This window comes from Lampris incognitus, chromosome 18 (genome assembly GCF_029633865.1).
Source record: "Lampris incognitus isolate fLamInc1 chromosome 18, fLamInc1.hap2, whole genome shotgun sequence".
Lineage (NCBI taxonomy): Eukaryota > Metazoa > Chordata > Actinopteri > Lampriformes > Lampridae > Lampris > Lampris incognitus.
In genome coordinates, this window is record NC_079228.1 from 25,968,561 (window position 1) to 25,988,758 (window position 20,198).

The 20,198-nt window shown below is 43.0% G+C and overlaps 1 protein-coding gene across 2 annotated transcripts; it reads left to right on the plus strand.

The window, feature by feature from the left end:
- The first annotated feature begins 692 nt into the window (after positions 1-692).
- zc3h12ab (zinc finger CCCH-type containing 12Ab) lies at positions 693-19,262 on the plus strand. 2 transcript variants are annotated; one of them, XM_056297844.1, is made up of 6 exons: positions 693-1,025; positions 1,753-2,388; positions 4,744-4,883; positions 7,237-7,471; positions 8,465-8,565; positions 18,193-19,262. In XM_056297844.1, the coding sequence occupies exons 2-6, from the start codon at positions 1,856-1,858 to the stop codon at positions 19,173-19,175; spliced, it is 1,992 nt and encodes a 663-aa protein (XP_056153819.1). In that variant the 5' UTR covers positions 693-1,025; positions 1,753-1,855; the 3' UTR covers positions 19,176-19,262. The 2 variants fall into 2 exon arrangements, with proteins under 2 accessions (XP_056153819.1, XP_056153818.1); XM_056297843.1 differs by lacking the exon at positions 693-1,025 and having other exon boundaries at positions 1,067-2,388.
- Positions 19,263-20,198: the final 936 nt, after the last annotated feature.

Sequence of the window (20,198 nt, forward strand, 5' to 3'; positions counted from 1 at the left end):
ACTGAAAGCCTACTTCTGAGACCTGTGGTATATCCCAGCCCGAGAATTACTCAATCTGACAATTTTAGAGTTTTCGATCCGCATTTGTAAATGAGTTATGCCCAAGTAATTGAAAACAATGACGAGGTTCAAAAGTAACGTTAATGCAACGGAGCGCCTTTACAAAATAAAGTCAGTGGAATCGCAGTATAGGATTTTCCAGATGTGGAGGGTAACCTTTTACTTTCCTGCTCTGTTGCTAATGAAGAAAACAATTGAAAGGAACAAATGTAATTTCCTCTAAACAAGTATAGGGAGACGAGAGAGAGAGAAAAACAGAATGGAATGACAGAAACAGAGAACAAACATTTTGATTGGCGCCAAAGCTTGTCACGAAAAAGTTTAGCGAAGAAAACTTTTTAAAATCCCTGTTCACCTGACGGTTTTTGATCGAGAACAATACAGTGACGTGGGGAGAGCGTTGTGAAAACACTGAACTGACAGCCAACGTTGCCGTGACCGTTGTCAGGGGGGAGACCAAGCGAAGAAGACTTCCTTGACGGGCTGACGAGCCGGTGACGTCATCGTCCCGGAATATTTCCCCATGAACGCAACTTTTAAGTGTTGGTACATACACAGTTGCGAAAGCGCTCCCTGTGATTCCGGGATCATCCCCTGTCGTCCCGCCTGTGCTGGTAAGTGGCTCTCCAATTCCACCGTTTCAGTTTCGCCTGCTTCAGTTACCCGACCGGCGGCGAAACGAGCAGGTTTGTTAGTTTGCGGGTCTTGTTAAGGTGCGACTTTTCGGACTTTGAGGCGACAAACACTTTATCGTTGCCATAGTTTAGACGTGAGGTGCAGCCGGTCACAAAAAAAAGAAAAGAGAAAAAAGCCGGTAGCGGCTTCGCTGTCTATTCACTAAACACCAGCGGTTGAGGGTGTTTCACCAAGACGTGCATGACAACCAACTGTTTCCTGATCCGTAAGTAACACTGACTCCAGTACATTCTGGCCTGGCAGAAATAACAACCCCAGCGAGGAAACAGGTAGGCAGTCTGCTTAAAATCTGTTTACTGTGTGTGTGTGTGTGTGTGTGTGTGTGTGTGTGTGTGTGTGTGTGTGTGTGCGCGCGCGGGGGGTCTTTCAGCGAATGGTATAGGGAGAGTTTCAAACTAATAAAACCAGGCGCACAGAGTCCGAGATGTGATTGATGTGCTTCAGTTTGGACTCGGTTTCACTTTAATATTATTCAGGGCACAACGAAGTTTGATCAGCCAGTGTTTCGTGTATCATCGGTAAGCTTGTGCTGACCGTTTTAAAGTGTGTGTCATGTGTCATGTAGGGCTGGGCAGGTATTCACTGCTACTGCTCATCCAGTGGATACACTTGGGATATTGTCAGACTGTGATACAGTGTTGTTGTCCAAATTACTTATGACCTGTTATATAACATTTCTTATAAAAGACTACATATCATAATCTATTATAATGACGATTGTATATTATAATGAATTATGATATAATCATATCTATAATCTATTACCTTACATTTCTCACAAGAGGGAGTGTTATTTGAAAACTAGCTTTGCTTTGACATTATACTATACATTACCAAACAGTTTAAAGCGATGAACAGCATATTCTTAAATATGGCATTTTTGCAAACATAAGTAGATATTGGAATTTATGTGTCAATGTTGTGTAAAATTCTCTGTAATTACCATGATGATGATAATAACATTTTCTATTTTGCTCCACGCCAATGTCATACCAGTCCCCCCCCCCCTGATGCCCCGAGAAGAGCAAAGAAAGATCACAGCAAATCTACTGATGTACTGGCCCAACAGGAGGGACATGGGAGTGCAGAGAAGGGAGAGATGAATACTGAGGTCAGCCTCATCACGGCACTGCACCCTGTGGCTGATGTTTTCCAATGGAGTGAAGCCGCATACACAAACCGTCTGAACCTCACAGAGACTGACACGGCTGCATGGCTCTCAAACCAACCTCTGGTTCACAAGCAGTCCTGCCTTACCAGTGAGAACATGGAGCATGCGGGGCGTTGCTCTACTCCAGAAGAGTCTGAAACCTCCCTGGAGGCCCTCAGCCAAGAGACTCAGCTCGACTTCTTCCGTAAGCTTGGATACTCCACAGCACAGGTTCAAGCCGTGCTGCAGAAGTTTGGCCTGAACGCCGACACCAACAGGGTCCTGGGGGAGCTGGTTCGGATCAAAGCCGCCCCAGAGGTGAAAGCAGCACCCGTTACCGTCATGTCTGTGGTAGTGTCAAAGGAAGACAGGCCGGCCAACTTGTTGCTGCCTCTGAAGGTGACCCAGAGCCGAGAAAAAGCCACTGAGGATGAGGATGCTCTGAGACCCATCGTTATTGACGGGAGTAATGTGGCCATGAGGTGAGAGACTGTGCAGGAAATCCCTTTTAGCGCTATCATTGACGTGCTGCTTTAAGTTTACAATTTTAATTGCTAATAGTTTGTGGAGGAACGTATATGACAAGTACAGCACTTTGTCACTTTACAAAATGATTCTTTCGGAAATGTGTCATGCTCTGATTCTTATTTTGGTCTTTTTCTCTTTTCTTCAGCTCTCCATCTTCTTGTTGTCATTATTAATACAATTTCTAGTAGTCTGCTTAGTAGTAGTTGTATTACTTTTGCCATCATAGCACATAAGCACATCATCGTTAATGACTCTGGAAAAAAGCTAAATAAATAGCCCAACATTTTAGCATCATATAGATTTTTTTCAAACCATTTCTTAATTTAAGTTAATGAAACTAGGTCTTTAACATTAATGCATTCTTTTTTCAGCTGTTATTATTTAATGTATTTATAGTTAGAGATCACTTATTAATTTGATGCCTCTGACATGACAATGTCACCAGCACCACTATTACTACAAATACCACTGCTATCACTTGACGACCATAATGTTTTAATCAAAGTAATTATAACCACAATCAGAATTAATGTATATATATAATTAACCTGTCTATGACTGACAACTTGTGACACAGTTGCGACTAGGGGGGGAAAAGTATTTAGAAAGAACATCCTCCAGATTTATTACAATGAATGATTTATACCCAGACGATGATGCAGCAGCTTGGTCTAAACGAGTGCCAGTTCAACCACTTTTTTTTAAAATTTCTTTCCATTGACACTTTCAAATGTGCGTTTTGATCTTCCAACCTCTCTAAACTTGGTGCGATAAATATTAAGATAGCATTTGACAGCTGCTTGGCTGCTCTTGATGTGACATTCAAAGCCATTATCATTATGTCAGTATTTCAGGGAAACACACACATGCATGCAAACATATGCACACACACACACACACACACACACACACACACACATATACACATCCATCCATCCATCCATCCATCCATCCATCCATCCATCCATCCATCCATCCATCCATCCATCCATTATCCGAACCTCTTATCCTGCTCTCAGGGTCGCGGGGATGCTGGAGCCTATCCCAGCAGTCATTGGGCGGCAGGCGGGGAGACACCCTGGACAGGCCACCAGGCCATCACACAGGGCTCACACACACACAGGGCTCACACACACACAGGGCTCACACACACAGGGCTCACACACACACACACACACACACACACTCACTCACTCACTCACTCACTCACTCACTCACTCACTCACTCACTCACTCACTCACTCACGCACTCAATTGTCCTTTATTTAGTCCCATTTCATGCACACACCTAGGCACGTCCGTGCAGGCTCGTCATAGACTTACTGCTCAGGTATGCAAATCTGAGCATGCAAATCAGTGCTTTACCCTCTGAGCAGGAACAGGCCTGACAGCATTTTACTTTCTAGCCGTCCTATAAATCGACCATCCTCTTTCCTTTCTTCTCAAGCTAGTTTCTTCGCTTTCAAGCCGGCACCGTCAAAGAACTGCAAGAACCCTCGCCTTGATAATTGCCATGTTATGCACATGGAGTGTAATAGGAAAAATAGTTGTTGGTGTCAATATAATGCACTGCCCCCGTTGACATTCTACCCCATGCCATTTGTGCATCCTAAAACCTCAGTTTGAACATCCTTTTTGTTTGTTATCAGTGTGCGAGCATTTTGCTATATCTCAGATGAAATGACGAGTCATCAAAACCGATTGCTTCTAAAGTCATTATGCGATGTCAGATATTAATGATGTGAATCAGATGGTTTGTCATTTGTGGTAGTTCAAGGGAGGTGTATTTCCATCAGGAATGATGGCGCCAAAGTGTTTCTTCTCGAGTCTTGGCGCTAGATCTGATGAGCGATATCGTGCCTACCTCTAGCCCCTTGGACATTACAATGAAGTGCCTTGGCCGGATATTGGTTCAGCTGTTATGTGAGCATCCTGAGATAGGCGTGAAACTGTAAGGGACAAGTGGCTGCATTGTATTGTGTCAAGGATTTGCATAATACAGTGAGGTGTAGGGAAAGGACTATTTAGCTCACTCAACGATTGCTCCATGATAATGGATTCCTCATCCATTCTACTTCCCCTATTAAACCTGTTTTGCATGTGGGGCAAATGTGCAATGTAAGAGACCCACAAGGAAGAGGAGTGCAATTTTTTTCATGCTTGCTTTGTGATTCTACACTTTTTAAAGCTGGTAGGAGTTTTGCTTCAAACAGATCAGTCATCTTGTAATTCCTTTATTACATCGTGTAGATGTCCCGGCTTGCTTCTCATTCAGTTCTCTTATTATTATTTTTTCTTTGTTCACTCAGCCATGGGAACAAGGAAGTTTTCTCTTGTCTGGGAATCCAGCTAGCAGTAAACTTCTTCCTGGAGCGAGGTCACACTGATATCACAGTGTTTGTGCCCTCGTGGAGGAAGGAGCAGCCTAGGCCAGACGTCCCCATCGCAGGTAAAAAGACTGGGACACATCCCTATTTAATGTCATCTACTTCCTTCTTTGTTGGAGACACAAACTTGCACAATACAGCCCTTTGTTGTTAATGACCAGAACAAGTCGTTGTTGGATGCCTGAAAGAAAATCCGAGGTCTTGTTGTGCTGAATGCACCCTAAATAAGATGTAAAAAAAAAAAATGTTTGCATCATTTTCAGAATTTGTTTGACAGAGATTAGTTTTAGTTGTGTATGGGCAAGCAACAAATTTAGATGCAACATTAATGGAGCCCTGGCTCTCACAGAACAGGACAGGTCGACCTTGGTGAAACTGCAGTATCGAGGAGTTTGTCAGATAGTGCCAGATAGCTCAGAGAGGGAAAACCCCACGCAGATTTTCTCTCCAGCAGCTGGCAACTAGAAGGATTTTTATCTTTATTTGATGTACCTTTAATGTAGCTGATAAAGATGAGGGACTTTTCTGATTATCTGCATCACATGCTACGTGTTGGTTTGTGGTCATGAGAAGTTTTGCAAGCCATCATTATTTGTGAGGGGTTATTGACATTTAGATTATTCTGCTCTCAGATTCCATCCACAGCACGTACGTTGCACTGACATGTGGATAACACAAGTAAATCATTTTGATTTAGGAGGGAACTTTCAGCAAAGCTGTCTCCGAAATTAAAAGCTCTGTTACTCTATAGAAAGTAGGCCATTGCCTACCGACACGGGGATCGGCAGTTCGAATCCCCGTGTTACCGCTAGCTTGGTCGGGCGTCTCTACAGACACAATTAGCCGTGTCTGCAGGTGCGAAGCTGGAGGTGGGTATGTGTCCTGATCGCTGCACTAGCGCCTCCTCTGGTCAGTCGGGGCACCTGTTGGGGGGGGGGGGATAGCATGATCTTCCCACGCACTACGTCCCTCTGGCGAAACGCCTCACTGTCAGGTGAGAAGAAGCGGTTAGCGACTCCATATGTGTTGGAGAAAGCATGTGTGGTAGTCTGCAGCCCTCCCTGGATCGGCAAAGGGGGTGGAGCTCAGGGGCGCAAGGGGGGGGGTGCAGAGGGTGCAGTGCACACAGGCGCCGCATTAGCAGGGGGGGCCAAAAGTACAGTGTACCGTAAACAATTTCTGGTTATAGGTCTATTTGTTTTTTAGAAGTTTAGTATTTACAAATATTATTACCTAGATGAGAATTTTGGATTAGAATATATAGTTACATGTTAATTGTTTTAATTATAATATTTATCTATTTATTTTATTTTTTTGCGTACGGTCTTTTGGCGCCCCCGCCGATGCGGTGCCTGTGTGCATTGCACCCTCTGCACCCCCCGTTGCACCCCTGGGAGCAGCGACCGGGACGGCTCGGAAGAGTGGGGTAATTGGCCAGATAGAATGGGGGGGGGGGGAGTAGGCTTGTCACTGTGGTTGCCGTTAAGAGTAGCATATAGTCCTGTGGTCTACACCAGTGTCAATTACTCAACACCTTCATTAATATCTTTTTGTCATGGAAAAAAAAAAGCTCATTTGCAGCGCTTGAATGCCAGCTAGCTATTAACATTTTCTCGAAAGATTCCCCATTTTCAAATCCAGGATTCTATTGCCTCTCTCCTGTTCTTCCCAACAATCCTGTTGTTAACATTATTGGTTACGTGTAGCGCAGACTGTACAATTTACGTACGCTGTGGTTTACGGATGTGATATTAGTAGAATAATCAGACTATTTCTCATAATTCATACAATTTACAGCTGTGAAGGCATTAACAACAATCTATCTATTCAAGAAAACAAATTCAGTATTTACAGTGTTCAATACTTACAAAAACAATAAACAGTTCTGTAAAGAATAAAACCCAGGAAGTAGGTTCTTGTTGTGAACTGTGGTGGGATATTGAATTCTGAATAAGTTAAAGCTGTATAGTCCTGCCTATAATGATATGGAATAGCACAGAGCACCTTTAACTTAGGCTGTTTGTCTGTATCATTGTAGTTGAGGATGCGTTGGAAAAAACTCGGTAAATAAATCAATGTCATGGAGGCCTACACTTTAAGGATAAGAACAAAGAGCAGATAAAAGCATTGATAGCAAAAGTTTATTCCTTGGTGGACAGGTCTCGCTGTAAACTGCTCTCAGTGCCATACAGGATCAGGATCGTCCTAAAGTGTGGGCCTCCACTAAAGATTTTTTTATGCGACTCCTAAGAAAGCTAGTGAGTGAATTCCCGTCTAGTGGTGAATATTGGTAATACTGATATAAAACTGTAAAGGACAAAAGCAAGCATCATATTTTTGTCTTTTGGTTAGTAATTGTAATACAGTTATCATCATATATATTTTATAAATTGTAATTTCATTTTTGGCATGAAGATCAGCACATACTGCGAGACCTGGAGAGGAAGAAGATTCTGGTATTCACGCCATCGCGACGCGTGGGAGGAAAACGGGTGGTCTGTTATGACGACCGCTTCATCGTTAAACTGGCCTATGAGTCTGATGGCATCATTGTGTCAAACGACACATACCGGGATCTTCAGGGAGAGAAACCTGAATGGAAGCGCTTCATCGAGGACAGGCTGCTTATGTACTCCTTCGTCAACGATAAGTGAGTTTTGCCTTTTTGACGAGGGCCTCTGTCACTTATCTCCTCTTTAAAAATAGTAAGCTGATTAAGTGTTCATTTATGACTCCCTGGTTAGAAGTCATTTGACACACTGCTCAAAAAACTTGCTTTACTGTTACACCCCGTCCGCCAAATTGGTGATTTGCTTCTCTTTTACCATCAAAAATAGGGAAATATCAGTTGCCTCGCCTATGCACTTCTGCTCGAATAGCCAGGAAAACCAGTTTGACATCCTTTTTTTCTGTAAAAGAAAAGTGAATACCTCTACATTGATTTGTGTGTGGCTGTCACCTGAAAGCACTATAAGTTGTCCTGACAAAATAAAGGAATAGAGGTGGGATATGATTTCTGGATAATTTGAATGAAAGAATGATTTCATAGAGGGTCGATGACTAATGTAAGGAGTTATTTTCCATTGGTATATATAATATTCTTAATAAACTGAAATAAGAATGGATGGCATGGTGGTTCAGTGGATATTACTGTTCCCTCACAGTAAGTGGATCCTGGGTGCCATCTCTACACTTTTGGATATTCTTTCCATGCTTGTGTGGGTTTTCTACCACCGTCCAAAGACATGCACGATGGGGAAACAGTGGCTCTAAAATGCCCGAAGTTATGAGTGGTGTGTGAGTGATTGTGTGTGTTCGCCTTGTGATGGTCTGGTGACCTGTCCAGGATGTCTCCCTACTTTGCTCCTAATGCTTGCTGGAATAGGCTTCATAATTCTTGTGACCCTGAGTTGAGCTAAATTGGTAAAAGAATGAACGAGAGACAGATTGAAATTGTTAGAAACTTGTTAAGAATATGCAGTACTGGAAAAAAACAAATTGTTGCATATTATACTGTAGCACTGAGTAATGCTTTTGCAGATGGAAGACAAATAATTTGATCATGAAGAAGCAACAGACGGCTGTAACTTTAGTTAGCACGTACACTATCAGGTTTGCCAAATGTATGAATCTTACCCTGCAGGTTTATGCCTCCTGATGATCCCCTGGGACGTCACGGTCCAAACCTGGATAACTTCCTCAGGATGGTTCCAAGGGCACCCAAAAGACAACCATGTCCTTATGGTGAGATAATTCCTGCACAATGATTTTACATCTCGTTTTAGATTTAAATGGCATGCGTGACAAACGCTGTCAGAGATTTGATGGTCACAAATTTTCTTATAAAATGTGTTCCACTCAGTGAGAGAAATTGCTTAAAGCCATAATTGCTATTAAGTACAATGCAGCACTTTAGTGAAGAGTAAAATACCTTCGAATTCATTTATGTTTGAGGTTTACACCACATGGCCAAAAGTGTGTGGACACCTGAATATCGTGCCCATATGTTCTTGTTGAACATCTCATTCCAAAACCATGGGGATTAATATGGAGTTGGTCACCCCTTTGCTATAACAGCCTCCACTCTTCAGGGAAGGCTTTCCACTAGATCAGCGGTGGCTAACCATGTACCATGGAGAGCCATGTGTATGCAGGTTTTCATTCCAACCCGACTCCACATCCGGTGATTTCACTGATGTATTCTTCCTCTTTGGTTGAAGGGTTGCTAATCAGTGAAATCACCTGGTGTGGAGTCGCGTTGGAATGAAAACCTGCATACACATGGCTCTCCATGGCACATGGTTAGCCACCCCTGCACTAGATTTTGGGACATGGCTGCATGGATTCGTGCCTATTCAGCCACAAGAGCATTAGTGACATCGGGTACTGATGTTGGGGAGAAGGCCTGGCTCACAGTCGGTGTTCCAGTTCATCCCAAAGGTGTTGGATGGGGTTGAGGTCAGGGCTCTGTGCAGGCCAGTCAAGTTCTTCCACACCAAACTCGCCAAACTATGTCTTTATGGACCTCACTTTGTGCATGGGGGCATTTTCATGCCAAAATAGTAAAGGGCCTTCCTCAAACTGTTACCACAAAGTTCTTCTTTTGGCTGCTCCTGTTAGGGGTCCCCACAGCAAATCATTTGTTTCCATCTCTTCCTGTCCTCTGCATAGTCCTCTGTCATGCCAACCACCTGCATGTCCTTTTTCACCACATCCATAAACCTCCTCTTTGGCCTTCCTCTTTGCCTCTTGCCTGGCAGCTCCATATTCAGCATCCTTCTCCCAATATACCCATCATCTCTCCTCCACATATGTCCAAGCCATCTCAATCTTGCCTCTCTTGCTTTGTCTCCAAACCGTCCAACCTGAGCTGTCCCTCCTAATCCTGTCCATCTTTGTTAATCCCTACAAAAATCTTTGCTTCTTCAACTCTGCCACCTCCAGCTCCGCTTCCTGTCTTTTCGTCAGTGCCACTGTCTCCTAACCATACAACATAGCTGGTCTCACTACCATCTTGTAAACCTTCCCTTTAACTCTTGCTGGTACCCTTCTGTCACAAATCACCCCTGACACTCTTCGCCACCCACTCCACCCTGTCTGTATTCTCACCTATCTATCTTATGCACTCCCTGTTACTTTGAACAGTTGACCTTAAGTATTTAAACTCACCATGGGGTCCGCGGTGGCGTAGCGGTCTAAGCATCGGCTTTGTGTCGATGCAGTTGCCCACTGGGGACTGGGGTTCGCGCCCCGGTCTCGTCAGATCCGACTATGGCTGGACTCGATGAAGCAGCATTATTGGCAACGCTGTCTTCGGGAGGGGGGCGGAGTCGGCTTGTGTTCGTCACGTGAATGCGTCTCTGTGTGTGTCGGAAAAAGCAGTGGTTCGGCCTGGAGTCGCCTTGTCACGAAAGTGGCGAGGCAGTCTCCTTCGAGACTGCCAGCCGGAGAGATGCAGTTGGCGAACGCATGCGGTACGAGGGTGGGTGTTTGAATTAAAATAGGGATCGATTGGCCACTAAATTTGGAGAAAAAAGGGAAAAATCAGAAATAAATTTATAAAAAAATAAAATAAACTCACCACGCTACCACCTTGCTCCACACTATATAAAAGATATGTTAATTCCCTATAAACCAGCAAGAACTCTCAGGTCCAACTCATCCACCTTTGCCGACGCTACTTCTTGCATCCTCACCAGTCCGCTGTCCTCCCTCTCATTTATGCACATGTATTCCATCCTGCTCCTACTGACTTGCCTTCCTCTTCTCTCCAGTGCATACGTCCACTTCGCCACGCTCTCCTCAACCTGCTCCCTACTCTCACTACAGATCACAATGTCATCTGTGAACATCATAGTCCACGGAGACTCCTGCCTGATCTCGTCCATCAACCTGTCCATCACCATTGCAAACAAGAAAGGGCTCAGAGCCGATCCTTGATGTAATCCCACCTCCACCTTGAACCCATCTGTCATTCCTACTGCACACCTCACCCCTGTCACACTGCCATCATACATATCCTGCACCACTCCTACATACTTCTCTGCGATTCCCAAATTCCTCATACAATACCACACCTTCTCTCTCGGCACCCTGTCATATGCTTTCTCTAAATCCACAAAGACACAATGTAACTCCTTCTGGCCTTCTCTATACTTCTCAATCAACATTCTCAAAGCAACCATCGTATTTGTAGTGCTCTTTCTTGGCATGAAACCATACTGCTGCTCGCTAATCATCACCTCTCCTCTTAACCTAGCTGCTATTACTCTTTCCTATATCTTCATGCTGTGGCTGATCAACTTTATTCCTCTGTAGTTCCTACAGCTCTGCACATCACCCTTATTCTTGAAAATCGGTACCAGTATGCTGCTTCTCCACTCTTCAGGCATCCTTTCACTTTCAAAGATTGTGTTAAACAATCTAGGTAAAAACTCCACTGCCATCTCTCCTAAACACCTCCATGCCTCCACAGGTATGTCATCTGGACCAGCTGCCTTTCCACTCTTTATTCTCTTCATAGCTGCCCTCACTTCCTCCTTGCTAATTCACCATGCTTCCCAATTCACTATCCCCACATCATCCAACCGTCTCTCTCTCTCTCTCTCTCTCTCTCTCTCTCTCTCTCTCTCTCTCTCTCTCTCTCTCTCTCTCTCTCATTTTCTTCATTCATCAGCCCCTCAAAGTACTCATTCCACTTTCTCAACACATGCTCCTCACTTGTCAGCACATTTCCATCTCTAGCCTTCATCATCCTGAACGTCACCCTGTGTTCTTCCCTCTTCTTGAAATACACAGCCATTTCCATCCTTTTCGCAAAATCCACCACCATCTGTCCTTCCACATTGTTCTCCTTGACACCATACCTACTCATCACATCTGTTTCTGTCACCAACATGCCCTTTGAAGTCCACTCCAATCACCGCTCTGTTCTCCTTTGGTACACTCTCCACCACTTCATCCAACTCACTCCAGAATTCTTCTTTCTCTTCCATCTCACACCCAACTGGCAGGGCATATGCACTGATAACATTCATCATCACACCTTTGATTCCCAGCTTCATACTCATCACTCTGTGCGACACTCTCGTCACCTTCAACACACTCTTGACAGAATTACCCCTACCCCATTTCTCCTCCCATCCACACCTTGGTATAAGAGTTTGAATCCACTGCTGATGCTCCTGGCCTTACTCCCCTTCCACCTGGTCTCTTGCACAAACAGAATATCTACCTTCCTTCTCTACATTATGTCAGCCAGCTCTCACCCTTAACCAGTCAAAGTGCCAACATTCAAAGTTTCGACTGTCACGTCCACACTCCTACTCTTCCTCCTCTCCTGCTGCCTCTGGAAATACCTTCCCCCTCTCATTCTCCTTCACCCAACAGTAACATAGTTTCCACCGGCACCCTACTGGCCAAAGTAATCGATGGTCGCCATTGGTAACCTGGACCTTGCCCGTTCTGGTATGGAAATCTGATTTATGATATGTATATTTGATTTGGCATAGGTTTTACGCCGGATGCATTTTCTGATGCAACCTTCCCCATTTATCCAGGCTTGAGACCGGCAGTAAGAATGCAGTGGCTTGTGCATTCCCAGTGGCTAGTTTCTTGATGCATGCTCATTAATCCAGGTAAGGAAATCCCAGAAAGTTGAATCAAGTTCACCTGGAAACAACATTTTGTCGGAGAAACGTTTCATCACTCATCTAAGTGACCAGCAGAATACTGGTTTGAATGGGAAGTCAATGAGGCCATCTATGTGAAGAGGGATGACCATCCCTGAACTGGGAGGGGGGCTAAGAGTACATCTGTCACCATCTTACAATGCTGTGATTGCAACTATTCCCCAATCCTCTGTGATTAGTACACATGGCCATTGTAACTCTAGTCAATAGTTACGGTAATTTTAATATGAAATTGATCATTGGTTTCAGTCTTTATGCAACTGTGCTGTTTGTAAGGGTGGGGATACCTGCAGGCAGTTGAGACTGAAGTCACTTAGACGAGTGATGAAAGGTTTCTCCCACTAAATGTTGTGTCTAGATCAGGGGTGGGCAATCTTATCCAGAAAGGGCCAGTATGGGTGAAGGTTTTTGTTCCAACCAAGCAGTTACACACCTGATCCCACTAATCAACCAGTACAGTCTTTGCTGAGGAACTTGATTAGGAGACATAGGTGTGTAATTGCTTGGTTGGAACAAAAACCTTCACCCACACTGGCCCTTTCTGGATAAGATTGCCCACCCCTGATCTAGATGAACTGATTCAATTTTCTGTGAATCCCAGTGGCTAGGTTGTTGCCACAAAGTTTGATGCACACAATTCTCTAGAATTTAATTGCATGCTGTAACGTTAGATTTCCCTTCACTGGAACTAAAAGTCCTTGCACAGACCATGTAAAAAAACAGCCCCAGGCCATTATTCCTCCTCCACTAAACTCTACAGTTAGCACTATGAATTTGGGCAGGTAGCGTTCTCCTGGTATCTGCCAAACCCAGATTGGTCTGTCAAATTGCCAGATAGTGAAGCGTGATTCATCCCTCCAGAGAACATGTTTCCACAGCTCCAGAGTCCAATGGCATTGTGCTTTACACCACTCCAGCCAACGTTTGGCATTTTGCTTGGTGATCTTGTGTGTATGGGTGTTGGGTGCTTTTGTGTGGCTGCTCAGCTATGGAAACCCATTTCATGAAGCTCCCGACAAACATTTCTTGTGCTGTCGCTGCTCCCAGAGGCAGTTTGGAACTCAGTAGTGAGTGTTGCAACTGAGGACAGATAATTTTTACGCCACGCGCTTCAGCGCTCAGCGATCCCGTTCTGTGAGCTTTTGTGGCCTACCATTTCATGGCTAAACTCTTGTTGCTCCAAGACATTTCCACTTTGCAATAAAAGACTTAAGACTTAAAGTTGACCGGGGCAGCTCTAGCAGGGCAGAAATTTGACCAACTGACATGTTGGAAAGGTGGCATCCTATGACAGTACCATGCTGAAAGTCACTGAGCTCTTCAGTATGACCCATTCCATTGCCAATGTTTGTCTATGGAGACTGCATGGCTGTATGCTTGATTTTATGCACCTGTTCACAATGGGTGTGGCTGAAATAGCCAAATCCAGTCATTAGAAAGGTTGTCCACATACTTTTGACTATATATATATAACTTTGTTAAAAGAGACACTCAATGGTAGGGATAGTGCTCAGCAAATAAGGAGCAAAATAATCCAGTCTAGTCAAGTAATTTCTCTATGAGATAGTACAAGCCTGTTTCATGCTATAAGAAATCATCAGCGGTGATGATTGCTTATAGCATGAAAGAGGCTTGTACTGTTGTTGTGTTGCTAAGGGACCACTTGAAGACACACGTCTGTTAGCATACGCTTCTTTACTTCAACAACTCACATCACACTCCTTCTCCCCTCTTACAGTCACTTACAAACTATCTTGTCCTCTAGCTTCCCCTACTGTCCTCCAACTGCATCAACTCAAGACATCACAACTGTCTCATAGAAAATGTATGTGACTAACTGTATTTTATATATATATATATATATATATATATATATATATATATATATATATATATATATATATATATATATATATATATATATATATATATATATATAATCCAGTTAGTCAAGTCAGCGACAGCACAAGAACTGTTTGTCTGGAGCTTCATGAAATGGGTTTCCATAGCTGAGCAGCCACACAAAAGCACCCAACACCCATACACACAAGATCACCATGCGAAGACTGTTGTGTGGAGTTCAGGGAGGAGTTAAGACAGGCGCTGGGTGGTAGTGAAGAGTTGCCGCATGGCTGGGCAAGCACTGCAGAAATAGTGAGGGAGACAGCTAGGAAGGTACTTGGTGTGTCATCAGGACAGAGGAAGGAAGACAAGGACACTTGGTGGTGGAATGAGGAAGTACAGCATATATATATATATAAAGAATGTAACACCTTTAAGCCGTTATATTTGCTCATTGGTTGACAGAAACATTAATTATTCAACCACCTGGAAAATCCTCTCAAAGAACAGAGCATATTCAACCAGCAGTAAAATGTGCAATCTATGAAAAATATTTTATCATTTGCAAACCAGAAATGTCCTCATTGAATAACAGGAATGAATTGGCCAGCAGTTGTATAAGCACATATTTTGTAATTATAAATAAATCATTACAATAGTTAAATACCCCCCCCCATTGGACCGTTACCAATCACATGTTTTTGAATTTTGAATGTCGCACTTCCGTTAGCAATCACATGTTTTTGAATTTTTGTATGTTGCACCTCTCCCTTCCCCGCTGGACACTGTCCACATGATGTGCATGATGAGGCAGTAAATTGTATGTCTTTTCCTCGAGTAGCTTTATTGACAGCTGATGATTGCTTATGGCATGAAACAGGCTTGTACTGTCTCATAAAGAATTTACTTGACTCACTGGATTATATATATATATATCTACTCATATCTTTTCGTAATGTGTGTGTGTGTGGTGTTAGTGTGTGTGTGTGTGTTAGTTACTGTAGATAGCGGGACTGAAAACTAAAGCACTTATGATCCTAATTCTTTTTGGAGGTGGTAGGTATTGTCTCAGAGAGTAAGGGAAAAATCCCAGAAAATTAAGATTATGCATAATTATGCATAAATATGCAAAATATGCATTTTTCTAAAAATGGCTAAAAACCACTTTTCTCGGCCTTTCAGATGATTCTGAGCATCTTTGATTTTTTTCCACCTACAGTGCATCCGGAAAGTATTCACACCCCTTCACTTTCCCCACATTTTGTTATGTTACAGCCTTATTCCAAAATGGATTAAATTCCTCTTTTTTCTAATCAATCTAAACACAATACCCCATAATGACAAATTGAAAAAGGTTTTGTAGAAATTTTTGCAAATTTATTAAAAATAAAAAACTTGAATATTGCATGTACAGAAGTATTCACACCCTTTGCTATGACACTCAAAATTGAGCTCAGGTTCATCCTGTTTCCACTGATCATCCTTGAGATGTTTCTACATCTTGATTGGAGTCCACCTGTAGTAAATTCAATTGATTGGACATGATTTGGAAAGGCACACACCTGTCTATATTGGGTCCCACTGTTGACAGTGCATGTCAAGAGCAGAAACCAAGCCATGAAGTCAAAGGAATTGTCTGTGGACCTCCGAGACAGGATTGTATCGAAGCACAGATCTGGGGAAGGGTACACAAAAATGTCTCCAGCTTTGAAGGTCCCGAAGAGCACAGTGGTCTCCATCATTCGTAAATGCAAGAAGTTTGGATCCACCAGGACTCTTCCTAGAGCTGGCCGCCCAGCCAAACTGAGCAATCGGGGGAGAAGGGCCTTGGTCAGGGAGGTGACCAAGAACCCGATGGTCACTCTGACAGAGCTCCAGTGTTCCTCTGTGGAGATGGGAGAACCTTTCAGAAGGACAACCATCTCTGCAGCACTCCACCAATCAGGTCTTTGTGGTAGTGGCCAGATGGAAGCCTCTGCTCAGTAAAAGGCACATGACAGCCCGCTTGGAGTTTGCCAGAAAGCACCTAAAGGACTCTCAGACCATGAGAAACAAGATTCTCTGATCTGATGAAACCAAGATTGAACTCTTTGGCCTGAATGCCAAACGTCACATCTGGAGGAAACCAGAAACCTCTCATCACCTTGCTAATACCATCTCTACAGTGAAGCATGGTGGTGGCAGCATCATGCAGTGGGGATCTTTTTCAGCGGCAGGAACTGGGAGACTAGTCAGGATCAAGGGAAAGATGAAAGGAGTAAAGTACAGAGAGATCCTTGATGAAAACCTGCTCCAGAGCGCTCAGGACCTCAGACTGGGGCGAAGGTTTACCTTTCAACATGACAACGACCCTAAGCACACAGCCAAGACAATGAAGGAGTGGCTTCAGGACAAGTCTGTGAATGTCCTTGAGTGGCCCAGCCAGAGCCCAGACTTGAACCCCATTGAACATCTCTGCAAAGACCTGAAAATAGCTGTGCAGCGACGCTCCCCATCTAACCTTACAGAGCTCGAGAGGATCTGCAGAGAAGAATGGGAGAAACGCCCCAAATATAGGTGTGCCAAGCTTGTAGTTTCATACCCAAGAAGACTTGAGGCTGTAATAGCTGCCAAGGGTGCCTCAACCAAGTACCGAGTAAAGGGTGTGAATACTTATGTACATGCAATATTTCAGTTTTTTATTTTTAATAAATTTGCAAAAATGTCTACAAAATCTTTTTCGCATTGTCATTATGGGGTATTGTATGTAGATTGATGAGGAAAAAAAAGGAATTGAATCCATTTTGGAATAAGGCTGTAACATAACAAAATGTGGGGAAAATGAAGGGGTGTGAATACTTTCCGGATGCACTGTATATAAAAAAAAATTTCTGGGACTTAGAAATGTTTTGGCATTATGCAAAATATATGCATTTTTGCAAAAATGCACTTATGATCCTAATTTTTTTTGGAGGTGGTAGGTATTGTTCCAGAGAGGATCAGAAAAATAGCAGAAAATTAAAATATAATTATAATAATTATGCATAATTATGCAAAATATACATTTTCTAAAAATGGCTAAAAACAACTTTTCTCGGCATTTCAGATGATTCTGAGCATTTGGGGGGAGGGAGTTGGAGTGGGGGGGTAAACCACTTTTCTCGGCATTTCAGATGATTCTGAGCATTTGGGGGAGGGAGTTGGAGTGGGGGGGGGGTTTAGGGGCAGGGGGAAGGCGGTTAGCTGGCAGGATGAAGAGGAGGGAGATTTAGACGGGTGGATAACCAAACCGCTACATTGTAGCGGGGTTCTTCTAGTATATATAGTGTATATATATATTTATAACATTTTTTTGGTGTCTGGACACTGCTTGGCATCCTCCTCATCATATTCTTCATAGATTTTATAATTCCATTATAATTCTGTTATCCTTTTTAAATGGTGTATTCTGTAAATTGTGTAAACACAACATCCATTGCATGTTGTCCATCTTGGGAAAGAGATCCCTCCTCTGTTGCCCTCCCTGAAGTTTCTTCCTATTTTTTCTCCCTGTTAAAAGGTTTTTAAAAAAAAAAAATTTTTTTTTAGGGAGTTGTTCCTTATCTGATGCAAGGGTTTAAGGACAGGATGTTGTTTTTTTGTAAAGCCCCTGGGGCAAATTTGTAATTTGTGATATTGGGCTATACAAATAAAATTGACTTGACTATATAGTGTATGAAGTTAATCAGCTATTAATCCTTGATCTCAGATTTACAAATTGTTTTCAGCTTTCTGGAATAGTAACTTCTGAAGTTTCTATTCCAATAACTATTTGAAGCTGTATATTCTTCTAACCTCTTGCATTACCATCTCCATTCAGGAAAGAAATGCACATATGGAATCAAATGTAAGTTCCACCATCCTGAACGAGCCAACCAGTCTCTTCATTCTCTTGCTGATGAGCTGAGGGAGAAAGCTAGGCTTCCTTCTCCAACTCAGAAACATTCCTCTGTAGGCCATGGTCCTGGGCCTGCCCACAACCTATCTCTGGAGGAGGAGATGGCCTGGAAACTGACTCTAGGGCAGTTTAGTAGCTCTTTTAAGAGAGGTCAGACAAGTGAAAATGTTCTTGTAAAAGCAAGTCACCATTCCAGCAAGAAGGCCCCCTCCAGGAAAGAGAAAGTCAGCCAGCACACTTCCTCTGACCTGGACTCTCCAAAACACATGGACTCGCAGGAGAGACTGGACTCAGGATTAGGCTCTATAGACAGCCAGCCAGTAGGGGTTCCTTGGGACCTCTGTAATCACTGCTATGGCAGTGGACATAGGAATTGCAAACACAATCCTGGCAACACACAACAACACTGTCACCTTGCATGTAGTTGTGGTTCCCATGCTGCCAAGTCACTTGGGACCTCAACTGGTGTCCATCACCACAATCAATATCACTGCATGGGGCAAGGCAGCAACTGCAATCCAGATATGACCTATGGAAGCACTCATTACCAAACCTATGGTACACCAGTGTATCCCATAAATATCCATGCTTATAGCCACCCAGTAGATTTCCAACACAGCAGAGTCCATTCCCATCAGCAGCAGGCATACTGGTCGGACCCATTTGGGGTCTATCCTCAGGCTATGCATAGCATGACAGGCAAGAAGTCACACTGGGAACCTCCCCGGGAGGCTCAACAAAGCCCATGTGCGGAAGGGAGAGAGGATATTCGGAAGAAGCTCTGTGCTATCTTTAATGTCCGTCTGGTGGACGCAGCCATGGACATGTTTCCTCAGTTGAAGGATCCACAGATGCTGGCCGCTGAGATCCTCATGCTACAGAGTCAAGATGGTGTCCTGAGATAGGACAAGTCTTTTTCTGAGTCAGGTCTTTCAGTGGAAAGAATTCACTTCCAAAGACTGTATGGGCCTTAATAAAAATTCGAGTTTGTGTATTGTTGTATTGCTTTGTGACACGTATTCACCTCACCAGAAACTATGTTTCTGATAGGAATACCTTTGAACTATGTTTATAAATTGCCTCTGGGAACTGGATAAAAAAGAGGTAATTTGCTGTTGATACAAATTGTGTCCTTTAATGAAACATGAAAAAGATTGTGGATTCTAATGTCCCTTTGGGTTTTTTGAGGGTAAAGGATGGCTGTTTTAAAGTTTTATATTAAGGCATATTGCCATAGATTAAATGAATATAACAATAATACAAAGGCAATCATTTATTATAACTTATAAAAATGTTGGCACTGTGTGCCTTATTGATTTTCCAACTAACTAAAAAGGGAGGGTAGTGCTCTGTGTGTCATTAAAACACTTATTATTCATGGTAAAGTTGTAATATATCTGTGACACAATTCCGTAGATGACATATAGCTTTCCAGTGTGAGTTTTTGAACTTAGAGGAAAGCTGAAAATACGACTGTCATGAGAGTTGTGTCATGAGGTGTAGCTGATAGTCTAAGTCACTATGGTCAGTGATTTATTTTTCACCCTAAAGTTGCATATGAATGCCGACTTTATGCTATTTACATTAGGGCTGATAGATTAATGTAGAAGATTAATGTAGCATACCATGCATTTTTTTTTTATTCAAACGTTAGTTAACAGTTATCAATGTCTTTTTCATCAAATTAAAAGATTCAACGACTACTTGTGTGATGTTTTGTCATGAAGAGTTAAAATACATCTATTGGTTTAACTTGGACTAAGAGTTGACTCATTTGCACATCTGGAATATGATTCTCTGACCAGGCGCTCAGAAACGTACACGCCATATTTACAGACATTGACAATGATATACTGTATGATTTATTTCTCGTTGTCACAATCCATGTCTTGTCTGCACAAGTAAACGCCCTCACTGCGCACATCCAA

Coding starts and splice junctions, on each gene's coding strand:
- zc3h12ab (XM_056297843.1), top strand. CDS start 1,673: ATGTTGTGTAAAATTCTCTGTAATTACCATGATGATGATAATAACATT. Junction 4,884..7,236: donor GCCAGACGTCCCCATCGCAG/GTAAAAAGACTG, acceptor TTTGGCATGAAG/ATCAGCACATACTGCGAGAC. Junction 7,472..8,464: donor TACTCCTTCGTCAACGATAA/GTGAGTTTTGCC, acceptor CTTACCCTGCAG/GTTTATGCCTCCTGATGATC.